We start from the raw sequence: 25,225 nt of genomic DNA, 5'->3' as shown, positions 1-25,225 counted from the left end.
TCATGATTGCTAAATTAATTTCATGGTTACTGAAATGATAGACGAAAAATAAGGGGATCTGAAAACATCTGCAGTTGTCGGGAAAATAATTACTATTAAATTACCGAAAAATATAAATACCGTATTTTACAGACTATAAGATGCACTTTTTCTTCGAAAAAATGCCTCCAAAATTCAGATTGGTCTTATACTCGAAATTAGTATTAAAGTGTCCAGTGTTTGATTTAAGATTCCCGCCAGTCTTAAAAATGGCCATATATTCGGTGCCGCAGGAAACCTATCTCTATCTGGCAACATTGGATTCAACTGGCAGCAGCAGTGCACTGATGTGATGAACATGAGTTACGGGGATTCACAAGATTGCTAACACTGTCTCCCTCCTGCCCTGCCATCACAAATCCAAAACTACAGACTAGAATATACAGACCGAAAAGATGAAGAAAGTTCAGATGACGATTTTCAGGGATTTTAAAGGTCAGTTTGGTTTCATAAACTAAGATATTTTTTTTTTAGTCTGGCTTTGCAATTTAATAAAAAGTGGTAAAACTGTTTTTTTAATTGTATTTTTTAATGGTATTTTTTAATTGCTTAAAAGTTAAGGTGCGCTTTATAGTCCGCGGTATTCATTTTCGCGAAGATTAGGCACAACAAGAATTCCTGTTCTGCCTAAAGATAAGATAAAAAATATGCTTCAAAGTGCTGGAAGATCATTAGGCAGAACAGGAAGGCACCATGGTAGAAAGAAAAATAGGTAAAAGAAGCCAAATTGATGAACGATATTAGAACAGAAACCTCAAGACGAAGGAATTATCAGATAGCCGTAGATAATGGAAGTTATTCAGTTTGCGTCATGTATGACCTGCCAATAATCACAGAATAGCTGTACTGTAATAATGATGATGTATTTGAATTCAGAGAGAGTTCATGATACTTAAAGTTCTTTAGTCGCTGGTCTTCTCATTTTTTGTCATTTTCTTCATTTAATATTTATGTACGTTTTTCATTTTGCATCTACCTTCATCTGAACAATGATGGGAGAATCGATTCATATACACGAGTGTTTTGTTTCACAGTGTGAAACTAGGATAGACTTCCAAACTATCCGAGTTGAGTTGATTTGATTTTGAGTTTAACGTCCCGTTCAGAAGCGAGTTTATATGCGACGTGGACCTACTGATTAACTTGGAATCCGAACCACATGAGCTCCAGCCGGGAATCGAACCAGGGTCTCCCACGCCATAATCAGGTACGTTAACCGCTTAGCCACGAAGGAGCTCCTCCAAACTATCCGAAATCAATTCTCCAACTTAAAGTATTACATCTACAACTACAGGTTACAATAGAGTAATAAGATGAAAAGATAGAATCTGTTCCTCGGACGCGGAATCTGTATCAAATAGCTAATTAAGCTTACTCGCTATCCCCTACTCTTTTTGTTCTATGATAATAAATGTTGAAACCGGAAATTGTTAATTAAGACAACTTGCAGTTTGAATAGAGAATTGACGGAGTAGATAGAACCCGTTCTTCGGACTCTGAATAGAGTGTAAGAAACCACTTATCGATATCTGTTATAGTTTTTACTCTATGGAAATCAGATTTGAAACCAGAAGCACTAGAAACATTTCACCCTCTTCCGGTTTCTGGTAAAATATTATGAGTTATGATGTGTTTTCTTGTAACACTGTATGAATTGCAGAAAATAATTCGTCGCTATCTATTACCATCTTTGCTCTATACCGATAAATATTGCAATAGGTAATTGTTAATTTTAACCACTTCTGGTTTCCATAAACAGTTAACGGAGGGGATATAATCTACTCTTTTCACGCTGAATCGTTGCAGAAAAAAATCTTAATATCTGTGACTGGTTTTATTCTGTGGAAATCAGTATTGAAACGGAAAGTATTTCAACCACTTCCAGTTTTGGTAGAGTGTTGTCTATAACCATGGTATGTTGCCTTGAGGCACTGAATCGAATGCAGAAAACCACTTTTGCTATCTTTTACTGTTTTCATATTAAAGACGATAAACGTTGAAAAACTGGAAATTTGACCACTTTCAGTTTGAATAGAAGGTTAACGGAGAAGATGAAACCCATTTTTGGGTATCTGAGTCGATTGCAAAAAAAAAAAAAAAAAAAAAAAAAAAGTTTCTAGATATCTCTTACCGTTTTTGATCTGATACCCACTGACAGACTGACGGACGGACGGACAAAGCCGTTCTATAAGACTTCCAACACTCTACCATAGCTTAGCACAGTTTGAAAGTCTAACAAGGATAGCCAACACAAACATCGCATTTTCTTTTCGTTCTATGTTGGGAGTCAATCTAAGGAAGCAATTTAATAAATTCATACGTCATTAAACCTCTCGAAACTATTGTTGAACTGAGATATTAATTTTAAGATAATCACAGCAATTATTTTCTTTTTTTTAAAAAAAGTGCAATGAACAATTTCACAGGCGTCTTCTTATACGTGATGTCATCACGTTTCCCCTCTTTAGTTTCTTACGCAATTCTTTTGTTACCATTCACCTACCTCTGCTCCACTTAGTGTAAATAAATTCATCGATAAGACAGTTATCTTTGTATGAAATACGCACTCATATAGTCCTGATATTTTATACTGACCACTTCATGGCTTTTAATCATCTCTGAAACGTACGTAAGTATTCTTTAGTTCTAAATTGTAGATCAAAATGAACAAAAATTATTATTTTCTCTAATATTTTGCATTCTACAGTCATTTGCTAGTAATAAAAAATATATGTATATACAGTACAAGTATTTCTTACATCATTAGTTAATAACTAAATAAATGATTCAGTTAAATAAGCATTCTAAGTAGGGTTAATATACAGGTATACACCCCTGTAGTAGACATACACTCCTGTTATATACAGGTATACGTCCAAAAGTAGGTATACATCCCTGCATTGATTAAGTATAACATTCTAGCTTATAGGTTTATTTGCTTCCGCTCTTCCGAGCTTAAGATGTAAGTAAAAACACATTAAGAACAAATAATAAAGAAATTAAGTTTACCTGATGGATAACAATGAGAAATAATATAAAAAGCAATAAGTTGATCAATACGGGACTGTATACCTACTTTTGGGCCACTCTGTACAATGTCTAGTTTTAAGAATGACAATCCCAGTTTAAAGGCTTTTGCTCTGATGTCCCACCGATTTACATTTTGTCCCTGTTTTCAACTGTGAGAATATTTTCACCCCATTTCTCTGTAATTTACCTTCATGGCAGTATTTTAAAATATAATTTTTTGTATTACATACTTTTACATTGAGAACTAGAGAGCCAAGTCAGTTTAATGGATAGACATGGAGTTGGAAATATATCAGATATCCGGGTTGGCAACGGTCAGGCGATAATATAAAATGGTCTACCTTTCTGATTTTCAAAGAGATTAAATTGTTAGTACTCACTTATATGGTTCGAGCGTGACAAGAGTGTAAGTGCCCATCTTGATGACATAGTCCGAGGTGATGGTGGCCTACAAAACTCACAGGTAAACCGTATTGGTCAAGAGGAACAGTAATCAGAAAAATCCTCATTACAGGTTCAGCGGATTGTTACTCAGAACCGTTCTGCAACTGCTTTGCTAGCGACAGAACTTTAGATGCACCCCACAGCCTCTATTTACAATCACAGTTCACCGCGATTTACATGAGTGGACATCGAGCTCGGGTTGTACGGGCGGAATCACTTATAAGGGATCAACATGCTTTTAGAATGACGCTAGTAGTGCCGCGAACCTGCAATTCATAGACCACTGATGAATGGAAACATGTGATATTTTCGGCTGATTCAACGTTCACCTGATCTCACACAACGGAGTGTTTATGTGTGGTGGACGCCTAAAGAAACATGGTACGCAGCTCCAACCGACCATGAAACATGGCGGCGGCTGTAGGATGCTGTGGACTGAAATATCCTGGTTTCCAGTGGGTCCTCTGCTGACGCTTACCATTCGAGTCATTACCCGTAATTATGTTGCCATTTTGTACTTGTTTCTTTATGCCGCCATTTCTATATGTAAAATCATTATTATAGCTGATAGGTGACGTATACCTTTCTGACGCAATCCTTGATTATAAGTACGTATATGTATTAAATGAATAAAATGAATATAAATTCCATACACATAATAATTCTATAATATTAATATTACTCTGGGTATTAGTAATCATATGCAAACTAAGCGTTTATATTATAATAATAATAATAATAATAATAATAATAATAATAATAATAATAATAATAATAATAATAATAATAATAATAGGAATTTAAACATTTATATATAAATACTTGTAATTAAATACTGATTAAAGGACATAGTCCGTTAATTTACATATTGGTAGTCTATATGCAGATTTTCTAACAGGATCACTCTGCACTTCACAGTAGGTACGAAATCTCCAAGAGTTTCTTTGCCGAGAAAGAAAGGACCGTATTATTTCTCATGGGTTATAGTAAGAAATACATTATATTGGGGGTTGTGTCCCTATGCTTCTGATAGACATATTTGGTTTTAACTTTCCAGATTCTAACATTAGTTTATTCACTGACTTCGAAAAGTGAAAAATGTCTTCATTACTAAACACTATTGATTCTATTAAACTCTCGGTTTCTATTACAGTTGCAAACACTCGCTGAGAGAAAGTTGCTTCATTTTGGCAGCTTCGAGACACAGTTCAATCCGTTGAAATAAAATTATAAACCTTAGCGCACAATCTTCTACGTTTGCAGAATATTCAATTCTTTGTAAGCTCTGATGGGGATTTCTCTGGACTTCATCGGATTCTGGAATACCCCGACTTCACCGTTTCAGCTTTTTCTAGTGAATTTTGGTTGCAAATTTAACCTTTCTCAATTAACTCAGAATACCAATTGCGAGCTGTGGTCCCAGTGGGTGCGTCTTCACCAATGTCCTGTAATATAGATTATCTTTTCTTTCTTTGGTTTCAGAAAATAATATTATATTTTAATTTTGCATTTCCCTGTTAGCCCTCGGTGGGAATAACCTATTGAAGACCCAGTTATGATATAGAATTAAAGATAAGCATGCTAAACATCTGATAGTATTTTTTAAAATATTAGTTTTGAAAAAAATTCGTGACATGATTCCTAACTCACCTGTTCAACCGATTAATAGAAATTAAAAGAGTATTTATAATTTTGTCGTACTTTTCTGTTGAAAAATGAAATATGACTATCGTCTATCTCATATTTAGTGAAACTTTTATAAATAGGAATAATTGTAATGGAACATAAATACAATTATACCAGTTACTGTGGAACAATTGATGCGTTCAGTGCACAAGGGAATCAAGTTTACTTTTGTTATTTAGTCACACTTCATCTTTAATCTCTAACTCAAGTTTCTTTCAGAACTTAAATGATTCAAGTCCAGATATTGTAAATAACTCTTATAAAGTAAAAACATTTATAACTTTTCATGTATTTAAGCGTACCGTGTAAAATGTATATCTATTGTTCTTTAAACTTTGGTAGTTAGATTTGATTCTTTCTGAATGTCCTACATAACCTATACTCATTCTGCTGTTGGAAATTTGTTGTATACACAAGTAAATACAGAATTCCGAACTCCCTGTAGAACAATCTGAAACAGAATTATTATTAGTTTTCAAACATCTACCGAAATATTGAAGAAAATTTAAAGTTTCTTGTGTATACGTAAAAGGAAGTGGATTATGAGTGCAAATCAATTGTTAAGAAAACTGAAAGTATAAACGGAAAAAATGCTCTTAGGATATGATTATTTTCATCACAAGATCATTTGATCTGGAATCGAACCACTGGCCTCTGGCACTAGAAATATCACTCACGCAATGTTTCAAGGTTCCTTAACATTGGATTTTGAATTTCAACTTTCTACTCGGAGCAGCAGTGACTCAGTGATAGAGCGTTAAAGTCCTTAGTTCGATTCTTGCTCACGCCAAGTGAGATTTGTAATGGATAGATACTGTGTACTTGGATTTTCTCGGGGTTCTCCCGTTTCCTCCCATTTTCACTATTTCATTCATTCTTATCATCACCGTCTCCTTTAGCCTACAAGGTATTATCGCAGGACATAAAACTGAAAAAAAAATTCATTTTCAAGTTTCAAATCAGAAGAATCTGTGATCTTAGGCCTATGTCCAAGTTATATTCATCTTTATCTTCTACAAATTTTGTGTTAATGTAATTAGTTAAACTGAGTTAAAACGTAAGCTACAAACTTTTCAAAATCAACACATTTTTCTTTGCAGTTACTATTTCAATGCAAAAGCTAATATGGCTTTGATATTTGACTCATTACTTGCTGACTTCGTCCTCGCTTTAATTGTGCTCTTCGGAGCATTCTTCGTATACTTCAATTACTCAATGACTTACTGGAAGAAAAAAGGAGTACCGTATGTGGAACCAGAATTCTTTTTCGGAAACACAAAAGATGTGTTTTTGTTCAGAACATCTTGTGCATATGCTTATGCAGATTTGTATAGACAAATGCCAAATGAGAAATATTTTGGACTTTATCAAGGGACAAGACCAGTATTTATAGTGAAAGATCCTGAATTAATTAAAGCTTTTTTAGTAAAAGACTTTTCACATTTTCATGATCGTGCGTACACCGCGTCAGAGGACAATGAACCACTACGGTCTAAGAACTTATTTATACTGAAAGGACCTCGTTGGCGACGCTTGAGGACTCAGTTGACGCCAACTTTTACTTCTGGTAAAATGAAAAGAATGTTTAATCTTATCGAAAAGTGTAGTGAGGATCTACAAAAATATTTCATAGTGCACGCAGATAGTGGAGATCCAGTCGAAATTAGAGATGCAATGGCCCGGTACACGACTGACGTAATAGCATCATGTGCTTTTGGAGTGGAAGGCAATTCGCTGAAAGACCCTAATTCCGAATTCAGAAGAGTATTACGTGAGCTCATGGAGGATAGTAGTATTGGAAGGCTTTTCAAGACTTTTCTTCTTCGGTTCTTCCCGAATTTGTATAAAACACTGAAGTTGAAAATGATACCAGAAAGGTTATCCCAGTTCTTTTTCAATATTGTCAAGGATACTATACAATACAGAAAGGAGAATGGTGTGGTGAGGAACGATTTTATGGATCTGATGATTCAGCTGCAGAAGAAAGGAAAAGTTGATAATGAGGGTGATGATGAAGAAGACCAAATAGAAACAAAGGATTCTATTGTTGCCAAAGTAGGAGGTAAGTTTAATCATATATAATTATAATGTTTTATACTATTATTATTGTCTACTGAAACACATGCAGTTTTTTTCAAATGTTGATGAAAATTAAATAATTAGAACATTTATATATAGAGATCCGGAAGGTAGACTTAAGGCATTGCACTCTTTTGTAATTTTAAACCTTATATTTTATATAAGTAAGAGTTGTGAACTAGAACGTAAATTATTACTGTAACATTTTAATTAGGAATTAGATTTCTGGGATTCCGGTATCTATGGCCATGTTACCCCGTTAGGTATGACGGATGACGTCCCTCGGGGATCACACTATCCGAGAGAAAGGAAAGAATAAAGGATTGGGGAAGGAAGGAAGCGGCCTGGGACCTGTATGTTAGGTACCATACCGGCATTTGGCATTTTCCTGCTGTAAATGAGGAAAACCCAGGGAAACCTCACTAGAATGGTTGACCTGAAAAAGCTTTTACACCTTTTTGACCCAGTGTCCCCCAACGGGAATCCAACCAGGGACCCCTCTCACCAAACACGAGAGCGTTCGCAACTACGCTGCCCAGGGCCACTGTAACATTTCAACTAGACACTATTGCAGATTTTTATTTACCTATCTTAAGGAAACTTTAATTGTATTCAAAAACTGTTACCATATGTAAACGGGGATGCGGCACAGGATCGACACGGCACAGGATCGACACGGCATACGACCGACAATTCAGCTCAGAAACCTGTTTCGGTCCTGTGCCGTGTCGATCCTGTGCCGTTTCGGTCCTATGCCGTGTCGATCCTATGCCGTGTCGATCCTGTGCCGTTTTGCTCTCACGCCGCTGCTCTGAAATAATTTAACTTTTAATTATGTGCCTAAAAAATAATATTTTTATTATCTGTTTAATCTTTGCTCTTACAAATTATAAACTCCTGTCGATTCTATGCCTGTGCAAGTTATATGCATAGAATACGTACGATCGAAACGGCATAGGAACGAAACGGCACAGGATCGACACGGCATAGGAACGAAACGGCACAGGATCGACACGGCACAGGATCGACACGGCGCAGGACCGAAACGGCATAGGACCGAAACGACGCACGATCATCCCCACTGCGTAGTATCTATAAAACCAAATATTTATTTCTCATAAAAGCAATCAGAGACCTGTCAATTGATTTTAAAATATAAGAATTATAAGATATTTACTATATGAATATTAATAATTGTGAGTGACAAAAGAATGATAGTGCTAAATGGACAAAATATAATTTCTTGTGTGCTTGGTCAAAAGCATTTCTATATGTATGGAATACTTATATTTATTATTATTATTATTATTATTATTATTATTATTATTATTATTATTATTATTATTATTATTATTATTATTATTATTACGTTTTAACTCGTTTTGAAATCATGGCCTGATTCCACTAGAAAGCGAAAGCCATGAGAAATGTAAGCTAAGTAGTAATATGGAATACTTTTAATGTTGCTCACTAGAGGAAACATGATCGCATGTCTTCTCGTCTCGATATCGAGACCACAAGAGACTTTTTTAATAAGAAGCTCAGTTGGGAAGTAATAACTGAGCCGATGGCTCGAGCCGGTTCGCTTGGGGTGAACCATCGGCTCGAGCTGGCTTGGTTGGATGAACCACCTGCTCGGTTCGGCTCATCTGGGCCGAAGGCTCTTGCTGACACGGTTCGGTGAGCTGTTGGCTCGGCTCACTTCTCGGTTCGGGTCCATAGTGAGTGAGCTGTGAGCCCAGCTGCTCAAGTTGTTTACAATTGTAAACCCGGGCCGAACAGTTTTGAAGATATTTGGCCAGTGCCCTATAACTTTTAACAATGTTTGGCTCGAGCCCGAATACTCAACCTAAACCCTCAACCCAAATTCACAAGCTCGTGAACAATATCCTTGACTCCTAGAATTCACGACTACCGAGGTTAGCAATCAACTAGTTTTTTAGTATTCAAACACAGACCGCGTTTCTTTCATGTTTAAACACAGTGTTGTTATAATTATAATTATAATTATTATTTATTATTATTAATAATAATAATAAAAGTTGTACTAGTAGTAGTACTAGTATCATTGATAACCTATATTGTCTATGCAAGATACTTGAAGAGAATACTCGAAACTACAAACCAGATTTGGTTCGACTCGACCCGAATTCGAGTCGAGTTGGAGGAAATTTTTCGAATCGCGTTCAAAGATGTCTGTTTTTAGTCGAATCGAGTTTCAAAGAATACTCGCTCGTACTCACTCGTGCCCATCGTAGGATGACCACATTCTAACAATCGAAAAGTAGGACACAAGTATAATAGTACTGTATATGATATCTTACTGCGTCGGCAATACGCATATCATTATTTCAATTAATGTTAACCTTAAGTTAATGAACATTTTTGTTAAGAAGAAGCACTGAACAAAATTATTAAAGGAATTAAACACAACTCCAAATGCTTTGATGAATAACAAATTGGTTTATTTTATGAACGTACAGTCAAAGTTCGTGTTGGGCTAAATAATAATAATAATAATAATAATAATAATAATAATAAATTTCGAAGCGTGGTATTATTTTAAGAAATGAAAGAAAATTTAGACCGGCACAAAGGAACTTCTATTTAACTTGGTTAGCATCACTGTCATAAGTTCAATAAGAAACCTTTCCTACTTTACCGATATCTCAACAAGGCCTTCTCAGTAAAAGCGATGTATTGTAAAAAATGGTTTGTTGATTGTTCTCCATCCCTAGTCTTCTGAGGAGTGTTAAAAAACACAGCGGTTCATCATTCAGGAAAAGAGTGTGTTTGATTCAAAATATTGTGAATAAAGAATGAAACATTAAGATATTGCAAATAAATTAACTCTGGACATTTCGCAGGACATTTCAAAGAAGAAGGATATTTCTCGATTTCCTAGACATCTTCGCAACACGCAGGACAGCTCTTTGAAAAACAGTACTGTACTGCGAAAATCAGTACGTCTGGTTACCCTAGCCCATCCGTACGAGTAACGCAGTATGGCATTTTAGCCAATGTTACCTTATATGAAAATATTCATAACTTATAGCTGTCAAGTAAAAATGTGTCCTTGCATTTACATAAAGCAATTCAGAAAGGGAAATAATAATAATAATAATAATAATAATAATAATAAAAGCGATAGTAATAGTAGTACGGAAAATTGAAGTGATAACATTTGTTCACATATTCTAAGTTTCAGACCTAAAAGTAACGCGTTACTTTCGAAGTAAAGTAACAGTTACTTTTTGGGGGCAAGTAACGCGTTACATTTTAGGAAAAAGTAAAGTAACTTGTAACGCGTTACATTTTTACATGTAACTTACCCAAAACTGTCCATGGGAAAATTGTTCACTGCTCGGGCCAAGATTGTTTCTGACTGTCGACAGATGGATGCCGTTTATGGCAGACCTTTGCCTGAAGTACTGCCCAAAGTTTGTAGTCCAACGGGTTAAGATCCGGGCTGCTAGAAGGCCAATCAATGGTAGAAATGAAGTGAGGGACGTTCCGCGCCAGCCAGTCCTAAGTTGGTTTCGCTGTGTGGCCTGGAGCGGAATCCTGTTGGAAGGTCCACCTTTCTCCAGGGAACATGGTAGCAGATAGTGGTTACACTATAGGTGTTAGCACTGTGTTCTGGTATACCTTGGCAGATGTTTTAACACCTTGTTCGCAAAAATACAGCTGGGTTGTGCTTGAGTAGCTCACTCCCCACCAAACCATCACTGAGGCAGCATGATGTGTTGGGTGTCATCCAGAAGTCCTAAACGGCAGAACTCCTAAAAATATAGGCACTAGACCTGAATTTTAGTACTCCTGCAGTTTAGGACTTGTGGCACGGTATGATTTTTAGGATTTCTGCCGTTTAGGACTTGTGCCGCGATATGATTTTTAGGACTTCTGGCGTTTAGGACTTCTGCCTTTTAGGACTTGTGCCGTTTAGGTCTTGTGCCTTTTTTATTCACTTGCTTTAGTTCTGAAATTCGCCACCACCCCACGAAATTGCGACGATGCAGCAACTAGTTGGCAATAATGTCACGAACGTAGCTAATTCCAACAATAACAACTATATTTGTACTACTAAGATTATTATTATCACTATCTGTTCTGCACTTATACGTGAATTACATAATACAACTTATTTCATTCTAAGAATTAATTACATAATTAGTTAAGAAATTCGTTTCTTTCGAATGGAGATACGAGAATCCCAAGACAAATTCCTAAAACAAAAATAAATAAATAAAAAATTGAAAAAATGTTTAAAAAGCATATTTTACCAGACTTCTGAAAGCAAGAAAACATTCAGAATTTCAATATATACTGTGTGGAGCGAATTTTATTAAGAGTAAGACAAAAATCCACCAAAGTTTACTTAATTAAGACAAAAGCTCACTAGACATTTCACGAGTGAACATTAAATACCAACGGTATACATAAAGAACGCAGTAGATTTAAAATTGAACAAAGAACATTTACTATGCAATACATTGGGTGACATTCATAAGTTCTAAACGGCACAAGTCCTAAAAATATAGGCACTAGACCTAAATTTTAGGTCGTGTGCCATTTTTGCAGAAATTACTACATAGTCATTTAGGGGTGTAGCCTGCAATTTTTTCTAGGGGAGCTTGATTTTTATATATTAAAAGCAAATCAAAAGTTTATTTTCAGATTACAAAAGCTTCAATAAGACAATAAATTTATACATATTACACATGTACATAAATACATAATATTATTGTATTTCCAGTTACTTCCTTTTTGAAACCTGGACCTTGACAGAGCGTAAATTTAAAACCACAGCTTGTGGGAAATGTACGAATAAGTTAGTTATAAGAAATCGGAAACTGTTCATGGAAGTCCATTTGTTTGACTGTATTTATCTTCTGTACTCTTATATAAAAGAGTAAAGATGAGTGATTTTTGGGCATACTACTACAAGTAGAGTCGATAAATTTTAGTTATAAAATATAATTTTCTTATGAAAGCAGTACATAAGAAAGAATTTTTGGAAATAAGTATCGTAAAAAGGGTAGGGTAAGATTTTTTTAAAGGGTAGTGTATCTCGCAAGTTTCTAAAGCTAGTAAAATAAAACTTGGCATATAAGCTTTCCTATTAAAAAAAAAACTGAAAATTGAAAATTGAAAATTGAACACATAAAAGGGAAAGAGCAAAGGGAGCACATTTTTTTATGTTCGATTTCCCCATTACTTACTCAGAAAATATGTAAATAAATTAAGGAAGGATTTGTTTAAGCTAGATGCGTGAAACTCGGCATTTGAACTTTTAACTAAAAGTAATAAAATACTATATGTTTCAGCGTCTTGAAAATTACACTTCTAAGCGAAAGGAGGGTCAGTTTCTATAATATTAAAATATCCCACTGCTTATGAGATTTGGGCAGAAAACTCTTTTTCCTTTAGGCCTCGGTTCATCCAGTTAAGCAAACGAGAGTACAAAGTGGCTGATTAATTAGGTTCTTTTAATTATTTTAACATGTTGACGTAGTTTAATTCTTTTAAAACTGTATTCTTTCACATTCTATTATAAACATATTTCATTTGCTGTAATTATTAAACACGTTTAATAAACATAAAACAGACTAACCTCCGGTCCCGGCCAGAATATGTTTTTGGTGTTAAGCCATCATTTGCCGTCCGTAACATAACCTTTGATTTAAACTTCACGTTCTATCAAGACTCAAGTCTCAGAAATGTAGCATATATGAAATATACTACTTCTACTACTACTACTACTACTACTAAATATTAATAACAATAATAATAATAATAATAATAATAATAATAATAATAATAATAATAATAATAATAATAATAATAATAATAATAATAATAATAATAATAATAATAATAATAATAATATGTACTTCTGAAATACATATGTATCTATGTGTTATTAATTCTTTCATAATCTTGAAAGAAACTTTTGATTTGTTTTTAGTTTGTAAAAATGAAGGCCCTCTAGAAAAACTTGCTGGCTATACCCTGAATGACTATGTATTGGTTTCTGTACACGTATTGTGTTATCACTTACTAGTCTAGTGTTATTTTTAGAACAAGACAATGGTTCTTGTCTTGGAATATTACTAGTTTGGTTTGGTAGTACAGTGATAGAGTGTGACCTATGATTTTATTTCCCTGTAGGGTATGCTATCTGCAATGCAATAAACTGTATATGCTTCTTCTTCCTAACAAGGCTGGGCGATAAGCCCCTGCAATTCCATTACAAATAAGGACGATATTATTTTATAAACTACTTGGTGAACCTTTGTTAATATAACGCTATTAGTTCTTACAACCTTTTGTTAATCTTATTTAACAATTGCAAAATGGAATAAGAGAGAAAATATATAATGATGATGATAGTTTATTTACATAAGGTATACATACAACAAAAGGGAATCTGTTGGTCACTACTGTGTATCTGCTAAACCAGGGTCAAACTCTGTGTGTCACAAAGGTTAGTTTAACAGAGTTTAAAATAATAATAGATATTTTGTTTGACTTACAAAGATTATCATATTAGCAAAATGATTTGAAATAACACGCCAGACATAGGATAAGCCTTGGGCTATATCGCTTAGAATTGTTTTAAGAGTAAATATATCATTTATGCATTAAATTTCATTACTGGCTACTTACACGTTTCGGCCTCGTATTGGAAGTCAGCTTCTCGTGTTCTTTTCATATTCCACGATAACTGTTTTAATTGCACACTTCGCCAAATTACCTTTCCGACCTTACAATACTTTCTTGGAAAACTTCGGCTAACATATATCAGCAGACGTTTGGAAAACCGACATCCTTTACTTCAGGATACAATGCGTTATTTAGCATTTCACCCAACACCTCACCGTTACTATCATTCTCCACTTTCGCTCCTATAATCTACCACCGTTAGATCCCTCTTTACTTATCATCGCCGATTACGTCATTCATGAACATCTTCCTCTCATTCACCCATCATTTCCAGCACAGTGATTACCATTATTTACTAACATGGGACTCATTCATTTTCGTCATTGAATAGAGCAGCCTCTAGGCTAAAGATAAGCTCATTTGTCTAACTAATATCACCCACGTGTTGTCCTGTGTATGCATCTCGCCACATCATTCACGCCCATTACTATATCATACGTATCGTGCCTTCTATACCTAATCCTTCGTTATGATCATTAATGATCTTTCCTTATAATATACTGCCTGATTATTTTCTTATTTATCTTCTTACTAATAACAATCATATATATGTAAAGTAACTTGGCTTCAGTTACCGCATCCTTATTGGTATGCAACCGTGCACATCACATGGCATCAGTTTGAGGGAATATTATTGATGAATTGGCAATGGCTTTCATGTTCTTGACGCTAATCCTTACATTTCCGACGATTTGAACTCACGTTTACTGAGTATGAGTGCATTCTGGGGATTTTTCGTAAAGTGTTTCCACACATTTGAATCACCCTGCTTCACTGTTATGCTCTACCGACATTGCAGATGTTTTTCTAGAGCATTTGAGTACAAATTCGCTATACTTAATACTCAGAACATCACTGTTGTCCGGCATCCATACCTGGCGATTATGCAACCACACACAACGGGCATGGTGTCCGCCATTTTATATTTGTTCCAGATATCGACTTAATACAAACGAATTATTGTTACCTGGTACAAGCTTATCAATTCATATCCATTTAGACCAAGTTTCACTTGGAAGATTATCCGGGACTCCCTACGTTCCTTTGGGGAACCCTTGCGCGTGCATGGTAGGATTGTGAAACATGCAAAATTCAATGGAGCAGGTATGACTTCTTCAGTGAATTTTTTACCCGCCCTCTTTATGTTGGTTAGTTTCCGAACTATTGGCGTCCGAAACTCATTTTTCCACGCTTTGTAGATGTTCGATAGCCGAAAGTTCAAGAGAACTTTTTTTCTTGTCTCAGTGGCAGGAGTCACCTCTCAAGAGTTGTAACACTTATTTTGCAACACTCGATATCTATCTATCTATCTATCTATCTATATATATATATATATATATATATATATAGTAAGTAAAGATCTAAGGGTTTACTTGTCCCTACCATAAATCCTTCATTGTAACCAGATTCCGGCGTTGCCGCTCTAACTCAGGTAGAACTGTATAAAGTTCTCAGTATGGCTAGCCCCATTACGGTTATCATAGTAGCCCGAGCCCGTGCAGACCTATAAACACATTACCCCACAGAAATGAGTGCCATAAGTCCATGCCTTCTAAAGGCTGTTGCGCCATGAATTTAGTTATCATTATTATTATTGCTAATATTAATATGTAATATTAGTAATAGGCTTAATAAAGATTCTCTGTATCTCTTTCACCCTATCAATTGAGTCAAGCGCTGCTAAGCGGAGGAATTCGTAACTATTACAGAAGCTGACCAGTTGCGGGAGAAAATGCAATCGCAAGAGAGCAATACGGGAAGATAGGAGCGATGCAAGAATAAATCCACTTCTCCATGTTAAGAAATAGGAGCTCGCTGCCATATGCTCAATGTTACTGCTTCCAGTGACAACGTTGGCTGCCACTGGAAATGTAAATCATCTCTTTCTTTCCGTTTTTTAATTGACTTTTTTCAGAAATGCATCAATACTGTTTTGCGCTCAAGATCAAAGGTTTATTTTTCACTGATACACTACTTTAATACTTAAAAATATTTTAAGTATTAAAAAAATGTCCGGTTGCACAACCATGCAACATTAGTACCAGCCGCCGCTGCTATTTGGTATTCTATCTTACATGTTATATGCTTAATACTTACATAGAATGGGTCTGCGTCATTTATATGTATATTGAGAGATCGGATTTTGTCTGCACGTGCACGAAAAGAAAAGCAAATTTCTACATTTTGTGACTGAATTTTTTTGAATTTCTCCGGGGGGGGGGGATGAATTTTCTTCGGGGGGAGATTCCCCCGGGCCACCCCCTGAATTCACCCCTGCCTGGCTATATGTCCTGCCCACCTAAGCCTTCTAGAGTTAATGATCCTAACAATGTTTGGTAAGCTGTATAATTTATGTAGTTCCTCGTTATGAAGTTTCCGCCATTCCTCTTGGGTCCGAATATTCGTCTGAGCATCTTGTTCTCAAATACTTTCAGTCTATGTTCTTCCCTCAGAGTAAGCGACCATGTTTCGAAACCATACAGAACAACAGGTATGATTACTGTTTTATATATTTTAAGCCTCAAACTCCTCGACTGAATTCGCGACGACAAGAGATTTTGAACTGAATAATAACACTAATTCCCTGTTTTAGTTGACATTTAATTTCTTCGTGAAAATGATTTTCGTTATCCTAGATATTTGAAAGTATCCACTTTATCAGAAGTATTATTTAATATTTTAACGCATTCATAATTGGCCGTATTACGTTCCCAACTCACTTCCATGTATTTAGTTTTCTCTGCATTTACTTCTAAACCCTTGTCCTGCAAGCGTTTAATAAGACCTTTGCATTTCTTTCTATTGTTCTCCCATCATCCCCTATTAAATTTACATCATCAGCGTACGCATAACCTGGTACCATTTCTTTCTTTACTATACCTAGTGCTCTCAACGGGTCGGGTCGGGTTCAAGACCGACCCGACCCGACCCGTGACTAGAATTGACTGACCCGACCCGACCCGAGTGACCCGACCAGTGATCCGATCCGATTGACCTGACCCGACTAACCCGACCCGACAACCCGACCCGAGCTGACCCTATTGACCAGACCCGATAACCCGACCCGATTGGCCTGACCCGACAACCCGACCCGAGCTGACACGATTGACCCGACCCGACAAACCGACCCGAGCTGACCCGATTGACCCCGATCCGACAACCCGACCCGAGCTGACCCGACACGACAACCCGACTTGAGCTGACCCGACTGACCCGACACGACAACCCGACGCGAGTTGACTCGACCCGACCTGACCCATTTGAGAGCACTAACTACTCCTTACATATATGTAATAACAATAAGTAAGATGTAGTACCCAAATAGTATAACAGTTGAAGTACAATGACATTATATTTCTGTTCCCATGTTACCTGCTATTTAGTGGGGAGGAAAGCTTTTATATATAAATATTTCGATGGGGTAACTTGCAACATCTGTTGCAACATGCCGCATGCCATTGAAATAGAATTTTTTGCGGTTAAGCATTGTTATATGAACAATTGTTGTTGGTAATAAAACTAAGAGTATTATTATTATTCCATTATTATTATTATTATTATTATTATAGGACAACAGTGATGGCTTATTGCTTGCAGTGCCTAGTAGTAGTTGTTTCCTTTCATCTTCTCAGTTAGAACTTCAGACTGCAGGTCAAAGTGAGCTTCATGGATCACCTGCAAATGCATCTAAGAAGATAGTGTAGAATCCTTCAGATGATCTCCTGAACATGTATGGTTCTATCCAAAATCTGGAACTAGAAAACTGACAGCTCGGAAAAGGAAAAGATGTGCTATTCTTACAGACACTCTAGAAAAAAGTACTTTCGAAATGAAAAAGAAGCATCTAAAAGCAACCGAAAACGTAAAATCATCAGCTGAGAAGAATTTATTCTCAAGTCGTCTGTTTGGTTTCTGAAGAACCGTACGAAGAACAGGATACAGAAGAAGACTGGGTACAGTGTTTATGTTGTGAGAAGTGGTCTCATTGGTCGTGTTCCGAGAGAAATCCGTACTACATCTGTATACATTATAGACATTGACTGCCACAGTGAAAATGAGTGAAGCGATGTTCAAGCTGTAGATTTGATAGCATTAAATTTCTGAATCAAGTCCGATTGTTGCAACTTACCCCAGATGATGTTGCAATTTACCCCATGGGTGGGGCAAGTGTCAACAGTCGGACTTAGTTCAAAAAGTGGATGCTATCAAAACTGCCGTTCGATGTTTTGCACTTCTCTTTTTTTGGTATGTAGTTAAGGCATGTACCTTTTAGTACACTCAATATAGTTTTTATATCTATAATAATTTTCGAGTAAAGAAACAGACCTGAAAATTGTTGCAACTAGCCCCATCTTCCCCTACAATCACTTTTTCAAAAAAAAAAAAAAAAATGTATAAAGCCAGTAAAGCAATTAACATGTAGGTCTATTTTCGAAGATAATATAGGAATTTTTCGTGCTGCTAATTATTTATTTTTAAAAAATCAGATGCTGAAACCAATCGATATAGCGCAGTTTAAGCAATTCAGTTTGTTTTATTTAAAAAGAAAACTCTCTATTTACAAATTTGATTGTTCCCATGTATTAGAGCAGTCTTCGAAAAATCAGTGCCTATTGTATTTCTAAAATATAGCTGGAGCCGCGGTGGATCAGTGGTAGAGCGTTCACCCCTGGTGCATGGGGTCTCGGGTTCAAACCCTGCTCCCGCGAAGTGAACTTTGTGGTCGATAAACGCCGTGTGCGTGGATATTCTCGGGGTTCTCCCGTTTCATCCCACTTTTTTCATTCCACCATTTCATTCATTTCTCATAATCACCGTCTCCTTCAGCCTAACCGGCATAAGCGTGGGACGTAAAACTCAAAGATTTCATTTCATTTTCTAAAATATAGCTGTATTGATTTATTGGTATATATTTACCTTCAGTTTGTTTGAGAGAAAATTATTACAAGAACTAAAAAGTGTTTCTCTAGTAAATACGTTTTCATAGTTTAGCTTTTTACGTTACTAAACAAATTTGGTTTTTTTAATACATAAAATGGCGCCCGTATATATATAGGGTGTAACTTAATTAATATAACAAACGTCGTTAGGTGATTCCTGACACCGAAATAAAACAAAAACTATACAACAACCTGGGTGTAACACCCGAAAATTTGTCGGAAAAATGTATAAACCGCCATAACTCATGAACAAAACGTCGGATTGAAGTCGGGCAAAAGAATGTCCATTGTTTTTAGTCGTAGATTCGATTAGTGTACAGTGACGATGTAAGGATGACTTCCAAAGAAACTGGAGTATTCCTTTGAGTATTTTATCAAACGTTGAATGAAGAAATGATCAATCAAGTACAAGATTTAACATTAAAAAATAATAGTGCATCGTTCAAGTTAGAAGAACACTCAGAATTCGAAAGAAAGAGAGATACACATGTGTGATTCATCTATTTTGTCTCAGTACATAATGACGTCTCGGAAGAAGATTTTAAATGGAACGAAGTCTTTAACGTATCACACTTATATCTTCTAGGCTAATGGTAACGGATGATAAATGAACGGCTTCCTGTCCAAGAGTGTGTGAAAAAGGAAAAATAACTTTGATCCAGATTAGGTTTAAAACGACTGTGCATAGGACAGTCAGGCGGCATGTAAATAAATATAACATCGAAAAATGCAAAGATCATATGTGATGAACGAGTGTACAAGGAATTCTCCACATGACCCAGGGATTCCAAATATTGTGTGAATAGATATGGGGCAAAAGTAAGCTGCATGAAACGGTTTCTTCCTCGTAATATGTAATTCCGTGGAATATGGTACTTCTGTGCACAGAAGCAACAAAAGTGGGGAAACAAGGGATGTTGTACACGTTGCATAACGATACCAAGAAGTGCGCTGGAATAGTATACTTGATTTATCCGTTAGATGAATCTTCTCCCAGGAATACTTTTGATGGCGTTTTCCCCTTCCTTCGAGTTGGCAAACCTCAACTTTTCCCTGAGCTATGAAAAACTTCATTGCTATTGTGAATATACCAAAATACTATCCTAGTGCAGACCACTTACATTTTGATTTTATCATTGCCGGAGAAATTTTCTCAAAGGAAGCTCGTTGAAAGTACATTTTAAAAAAAGGATAGTCTTTTTTCGACATTCTAATGTACAAACCTTAGAGCTGTATGGAATACCTACACGGAGGAATACCTACGGAACTATCGTCCCTTGTGTGCCAATTGCGAGTGGCTTACAGAAGGCTGTCTTGAAGTTTTATTGTGGAATGGCTTCAGTTAGCATGGCTGAGTTGTAATAAGCATCTACGCAACTTGTGAGTGATATACATAGTCAGATGCTCTACTGTTACACGTGTAATTGCTGTATAACAGGATGGGAAATGTTGTGTTCAACGGTAGAGGGTTGTGTCCAGGTATTTAAGGTCGTGTAAAAGTGTAGACGTTGGTGTTTAAGTAAAATTGATTGTGTTAACCTGTACACGCCTGCGCGATGGAAGATTACCCTGTCCACGAGCTGGCAGATATGCAACTCATTTATGGAGTAGCAAAGGGCAATAGCCCAGAAGTGAGGCGTTTACATCGTGACCGTCGCCCTCAAAAGAGAGTAACTTTCCTTGTATTTTTCCACGCCTCCATATTCGACTTCGAGAGAGGGGTCCCTTCGGTTTCTCGTACGTGAAATCGGAGGAAATAGCCCCATATGGACAGCTGAACTTGAAGACAGCGTACGTCGAATGATCAAAACCGTTTTGAAACTATCATGTGTATGGCGTAAAAACCCACATGCAACTCTAGTAAACGATCAGCAGCAGAAATTTGGTGTGGTGTGGTGGATAATTTTGTGGTAGGATCTTATTTATTATCCGTCTGCCTGTGTGGGAGTACGTATCTTTTATTTTTACGCAATTGTCTCCCAAAATTGATAGAACATGTGCCCTTGAACATAAGACAGCAGATGTGATTTCAGTATGATAGTACACCTGCACATTTTGACAGGAATATGCAGACTTACCTAAATGAAACATTCCCAGATTGGGAGAGAAAAACCTGTGTTATGACAACCTCGTTCATTCTACCTCACGCTGCTTGATTTTTTATTTCGGGGATACGTATGAAACTCCGGCCACGACAGTCGAAGAACTTGTAGCTCGATTTAATATAGCTGCGGCAATCATCTACGAAATTTCAGATGTGCTTGATCACAGGCGGAAAAATTTGCTTCGCCGATGTCATCTTTGCAATGCGGTCAACGGTCGACAATATCAGACTGTGAACTGTTATTCTTCATAGCTGTCTCGTGTACACATACTGCATTGCGCAAATACTGTACAAGGTACCTCTGAGTATTTCACAGTTATCCTACCTTGTACGAAACAGAATAAATCGATAATTTGAAATTGTATTTCTTTCTTTCCTTGTGCAACACGCGCAACACCTTGAGTATCGTCGAATTTCATTCCTTCTGTACTCGTAGTTATTATCTTCCACGGATTTACGCATTACGGGGAGGAAATCTTTTAATCTAGCTTACTTTGGCTCAAATTATATTCACATAATTTGTGGGAATCACTGTTGTTATGTGAAGAATCCCTTATACTCTAGTTCATCGTACATGATCTTTTGCCCCTGACTGTCTTATGCACAATCGTTATAAACCTACTCTGGATCAAAGTTATTTTTTTCTCATTTTTACACACTCTTAAGTTGAACAGGAAGCCGTTGATTGATCATCCGTTACCATTGGCATAGAAGTTATAATTATGATAAGCTAAAAACTTCGTTTCATTTAAATTCTTCTTCCGAGTCCAGGAATCACCTCCAGACGTTCATTACATTAATGAAGTTACACACTATATATATAATGATAAAAAATGATACCGATATTAGTGTCGATGAAATAGTATTTGGAGTCACTCAGATGAACAGTAACACTCCCGATGCAGTTTAAATCCATACTCAGATTCCATTGCCCTTTATGCTCAAAATGAAACTATTCTCCCCGTGCGAAGAACGGGTATTCTGTTAATAATTTATTATTAAACATCACACCATAAAATACAAAGTGTATCACGTAATGTACACGTTATACTGTTACTTGCTTAATGTATAAATGGAGGATGAAGGACTATTATTGGATCAAAAGATCCAATATATTTCAGACAATAAATTTCTTGTAGGCTTTATATCTGGAGAACAACATATAGTGTACCCAAACCTAAACTATGACTGAACTCAGTATGATGTGCTTAGTGCCTGAATAAAACGAAAGCTCGATTTAGGGGCCATTCAAAAATTCTGTTGCCCTTGATCCAAAAAATCTAATATATTTCATTCAATAAAAAAAAAAAATCTTGTACGTCTTATATCTGAAGAACTACATATAGTGCAGTCAAACCAAAACTATCACTTAACTCAGCATGATGTGCTTATTCCGAAAGTAATACGAAACCTTGATTTAGGGACCGTCCAAACGTTTGTAGCCCCTGATCCAAAAAGTCCAATATATTTCATTCAATCAATAATTTTATTGTATGTCTTATATATGGAGAACTACATATAGTGTAACCCAACCCAAGATATCACTTAACTCAGTGTGATATGCTTATTGCGTAAAAAATATGAAAAGTCGATTTAGGGACCGTCCAAAAATTTTGTGGCCCGTTATAAAAAAAAATCCAAAATATTTAATTAATCGAAATTTTTCTTGTACTCCTTATACCTGGAGAACTACATATCTGGAGAAAACTCGATTTAGAGACCGTTCGAATATTTTATGGCAACTGATCCAAAAATTAATATTAGCCAAGATCATAATACTTTGATCCATTTTTTAGATCATTCCTAAAATTCTTGTTTTCATCCAATCTTTCTTTTAAACAGTATCACTCTCTTTGTTCTCAATTTGAAATTTATCAAGCAATTATAAAGCATTGCTTATTATCCAATTTGTATTCGGTGTAGAGCTTCAATTTTCTCAAAGTTTCAAATAAGATAATAAAATATGATTTACTATCGGAATTCGTGTCAGGTATTATTATTACTTTTATTGGTGTTTTCCTTTCTTTCAATTGTTAAAACAAGAAACTACCTTGCACTGTCATAAAATATGTGCTCTTTTCCAATAGCATAATAAGTGCTCATATAATTTTGAACTTTAAAATTAAGGATTGAATCAGTACAAGAAGTACAATTTGGATAACGAATGACTTATAATTGATGTTTAGTGGCGTACTGAAGTAAAGGGATTAAGGACTTTGAAACCCCCCTTGAGCAAGGTATTATGCAAAATTAAGCACGTTTATCATATTAGCACGTTTATATATATAAACACTTGATATTATATAAACTTGTGTTCCTAAAGCCCCTGAACCCCCTAAACATTTGCGTAGAGTACTGATTGTGTTTCTCTTATTATTTTAACCGTTTTATGCTTTGAACGAAATTTGAAGTGCAGGAACCCTGTGAAGGTGACCACCTTTACTATAAAAATTTCTTTAATGGTTCTTAGTTTTTCTTCAAAACAATCAATAACGAACGAAAAATAAATGATTGAGTTTGATTTTAAATCGAAATTTGAAATACCACCAAAAAGTTGGCCCACCCAACCTTATTTTGTAAATGACTCTTAATAATTTTCAAAACAAACTATTTCCTCTTCAAACCAATCAATAAGAAAGGAAAACATGTTATTAGCTTGAGTATTGAATCGATATTTAAAAGCAGAAAAAACAGTATGAAGTTGACCACCAAATGTATCCTGGAAATAGATATATTTTACTGGTTGTTTTGAAACAAGTGATTTTTTCTTCAAAATAAGCAAACCGCCCCGAAACAAATCACCTTCATCAACATTATTTCTTAATTATATTCTTATGTTTTTCGAATCAAATTACTTTTCTTCCAAACAAGCAACAACAAATCCATATCAAACGATTGATTTTGGTCTTGAATCGAAATTTGTAAGTAAAGGAATCAGATTGAATTTGATCACATTCTAAATTTATTTTGTAAATCTCTTTCTCTATTTTTTCGAAACAAGCGATTTGCTCTTAAAAACAACCAATAAGAAACGCTTGGCTTCGGTTTTGATTCGAGACTTTAAAGTGGAGCCAAAATGAAATTCCATCACCCATTTCTCTTGAAAAGACTCTTTATGTTTTTCGAAACAGACTATTCTTTTTCAAAATAATTAGTAGCATACGCATATCAAACAATTGATTTTGATTTTCAATCAAAATTTTAAGTGGAGGAACAAGGGTAAATTTGGCCATATACCAACTTTATTTTGTAAACATCTCTTTATGTTTTAAGAAAGGTACGATTTTTACTATTTTTCTTCAAAAAAGTCAATAACAAACGAAAAACAAACGATTGGCTTCCGATTTCAATTCGAAATTTGAAAGGAGGCAACTTAACATAGGTGCATTGCTTCGCTTAAAAAAAAATCCAAACGCAAATTCTAAGCCTACAGTTTTAAAATTGCAGTTACATGTACATACTTCAACTTAGTATACATAAAAAATTACAGCATTATAAAAATATCAGACAAATAATATTATTTATTCGATATTGAAAACCTCGAATCAACTATTGGAGTATTTAGCGTATCTTTTTTAATATCACAAAATTAAAGGTGTATTTATTACGGCATGGATATATTACGCACAATATTTTTATACAATTTGTATATATATATATATATATATATATATATATATATATATATATATATATATATATATATATATATATATATATAATTTTTTTTAAAAATAGACCATTTAGAATTATTTATCCTTACAATTTTTTATATCCACAAATTCAAGGTGAGGGATATGCGATATTGATATTTTCAGGAAGTGTTGACCACCCTACAGAATGTCGATCCTGTGCCGTGTCGATCCTATGCCGTTTCGGTCCTGTGCCGTGTCGATCCTGTGCCGTTTCGGTCCTATGCCGTGTCGGCCCTGTGCCGTTTCGGTCCTATGCCGTGTCGATCCTACGCCGTTTCGTTCCTATGCCGTTTCGATCGTATGACGGTTCTCTCCTATATATCCTTGAGAAAATAATTGTTACTTAATATTGCGTAATTATAAAATAATGTATTTTTTATTATTTCGATCGTATGAAAGTTCTGCTGTCGATCCTATGCCGTGTCGATCCTGTGCCGTTTCGGTTCTGTGCCGTGTCGATCCTATGCCGTGTCGATCCTATG

The 25,225-nt window shown here is 35.6% G+C and overlaps 1 protein-coding gene across 2 annotated transcripts in view; it reads left to right on the top strand.

Moving 5' to 3' along the window:
* The first annotated feature begins 2,605 nt into the window (after positions 1 to 2,605).
* The window catches only part of LOC145668548 (cytochrome P450 6k1-like), a 40,513-nt gene continuing 17,893 nt past the window's right edge, over positions 2,606 to 25,225 (top strand). Inside the window, exons 1-2 of one of the 2 annotated variants that reach the window (XM_081736536.1) lie at positions 2,606 to 2,664; positions 6,300 to 7,261. In XM_081736536.1, the coding sequence (XP_081592662.1) occupies positions 6,325 to 7,261 (937 nt within the window). In that variant the 5' untranslated portion in view covers positions 2,606 to 2,664; positions 6,300 to 6,324. Of the gene's footprint in view, positions 2,669 to 6,299; positions 7,262 to 25,225 lie in introns of both variants that reach the window. The other variant, XM_081736535.1, reaches the window with a different exon arrangement.

This window comes from Thermobia domestica, chromosome 13 (assembly GCF_964235325.1).
Source record: "Thermobia domestica chromosome 13, izTheDome1.hap1.1, whole genome shotgun sequence".
Taxonomy (NCBI): Eukaryota; Metazoa; Arthropoda; class Insecta; order Zygentoma; family Lepismatidae; genus Thermobia; species Thermobia domestica.
This window is presented reverse-complemented; position numbering and strand designations above follow the sequence as displayed.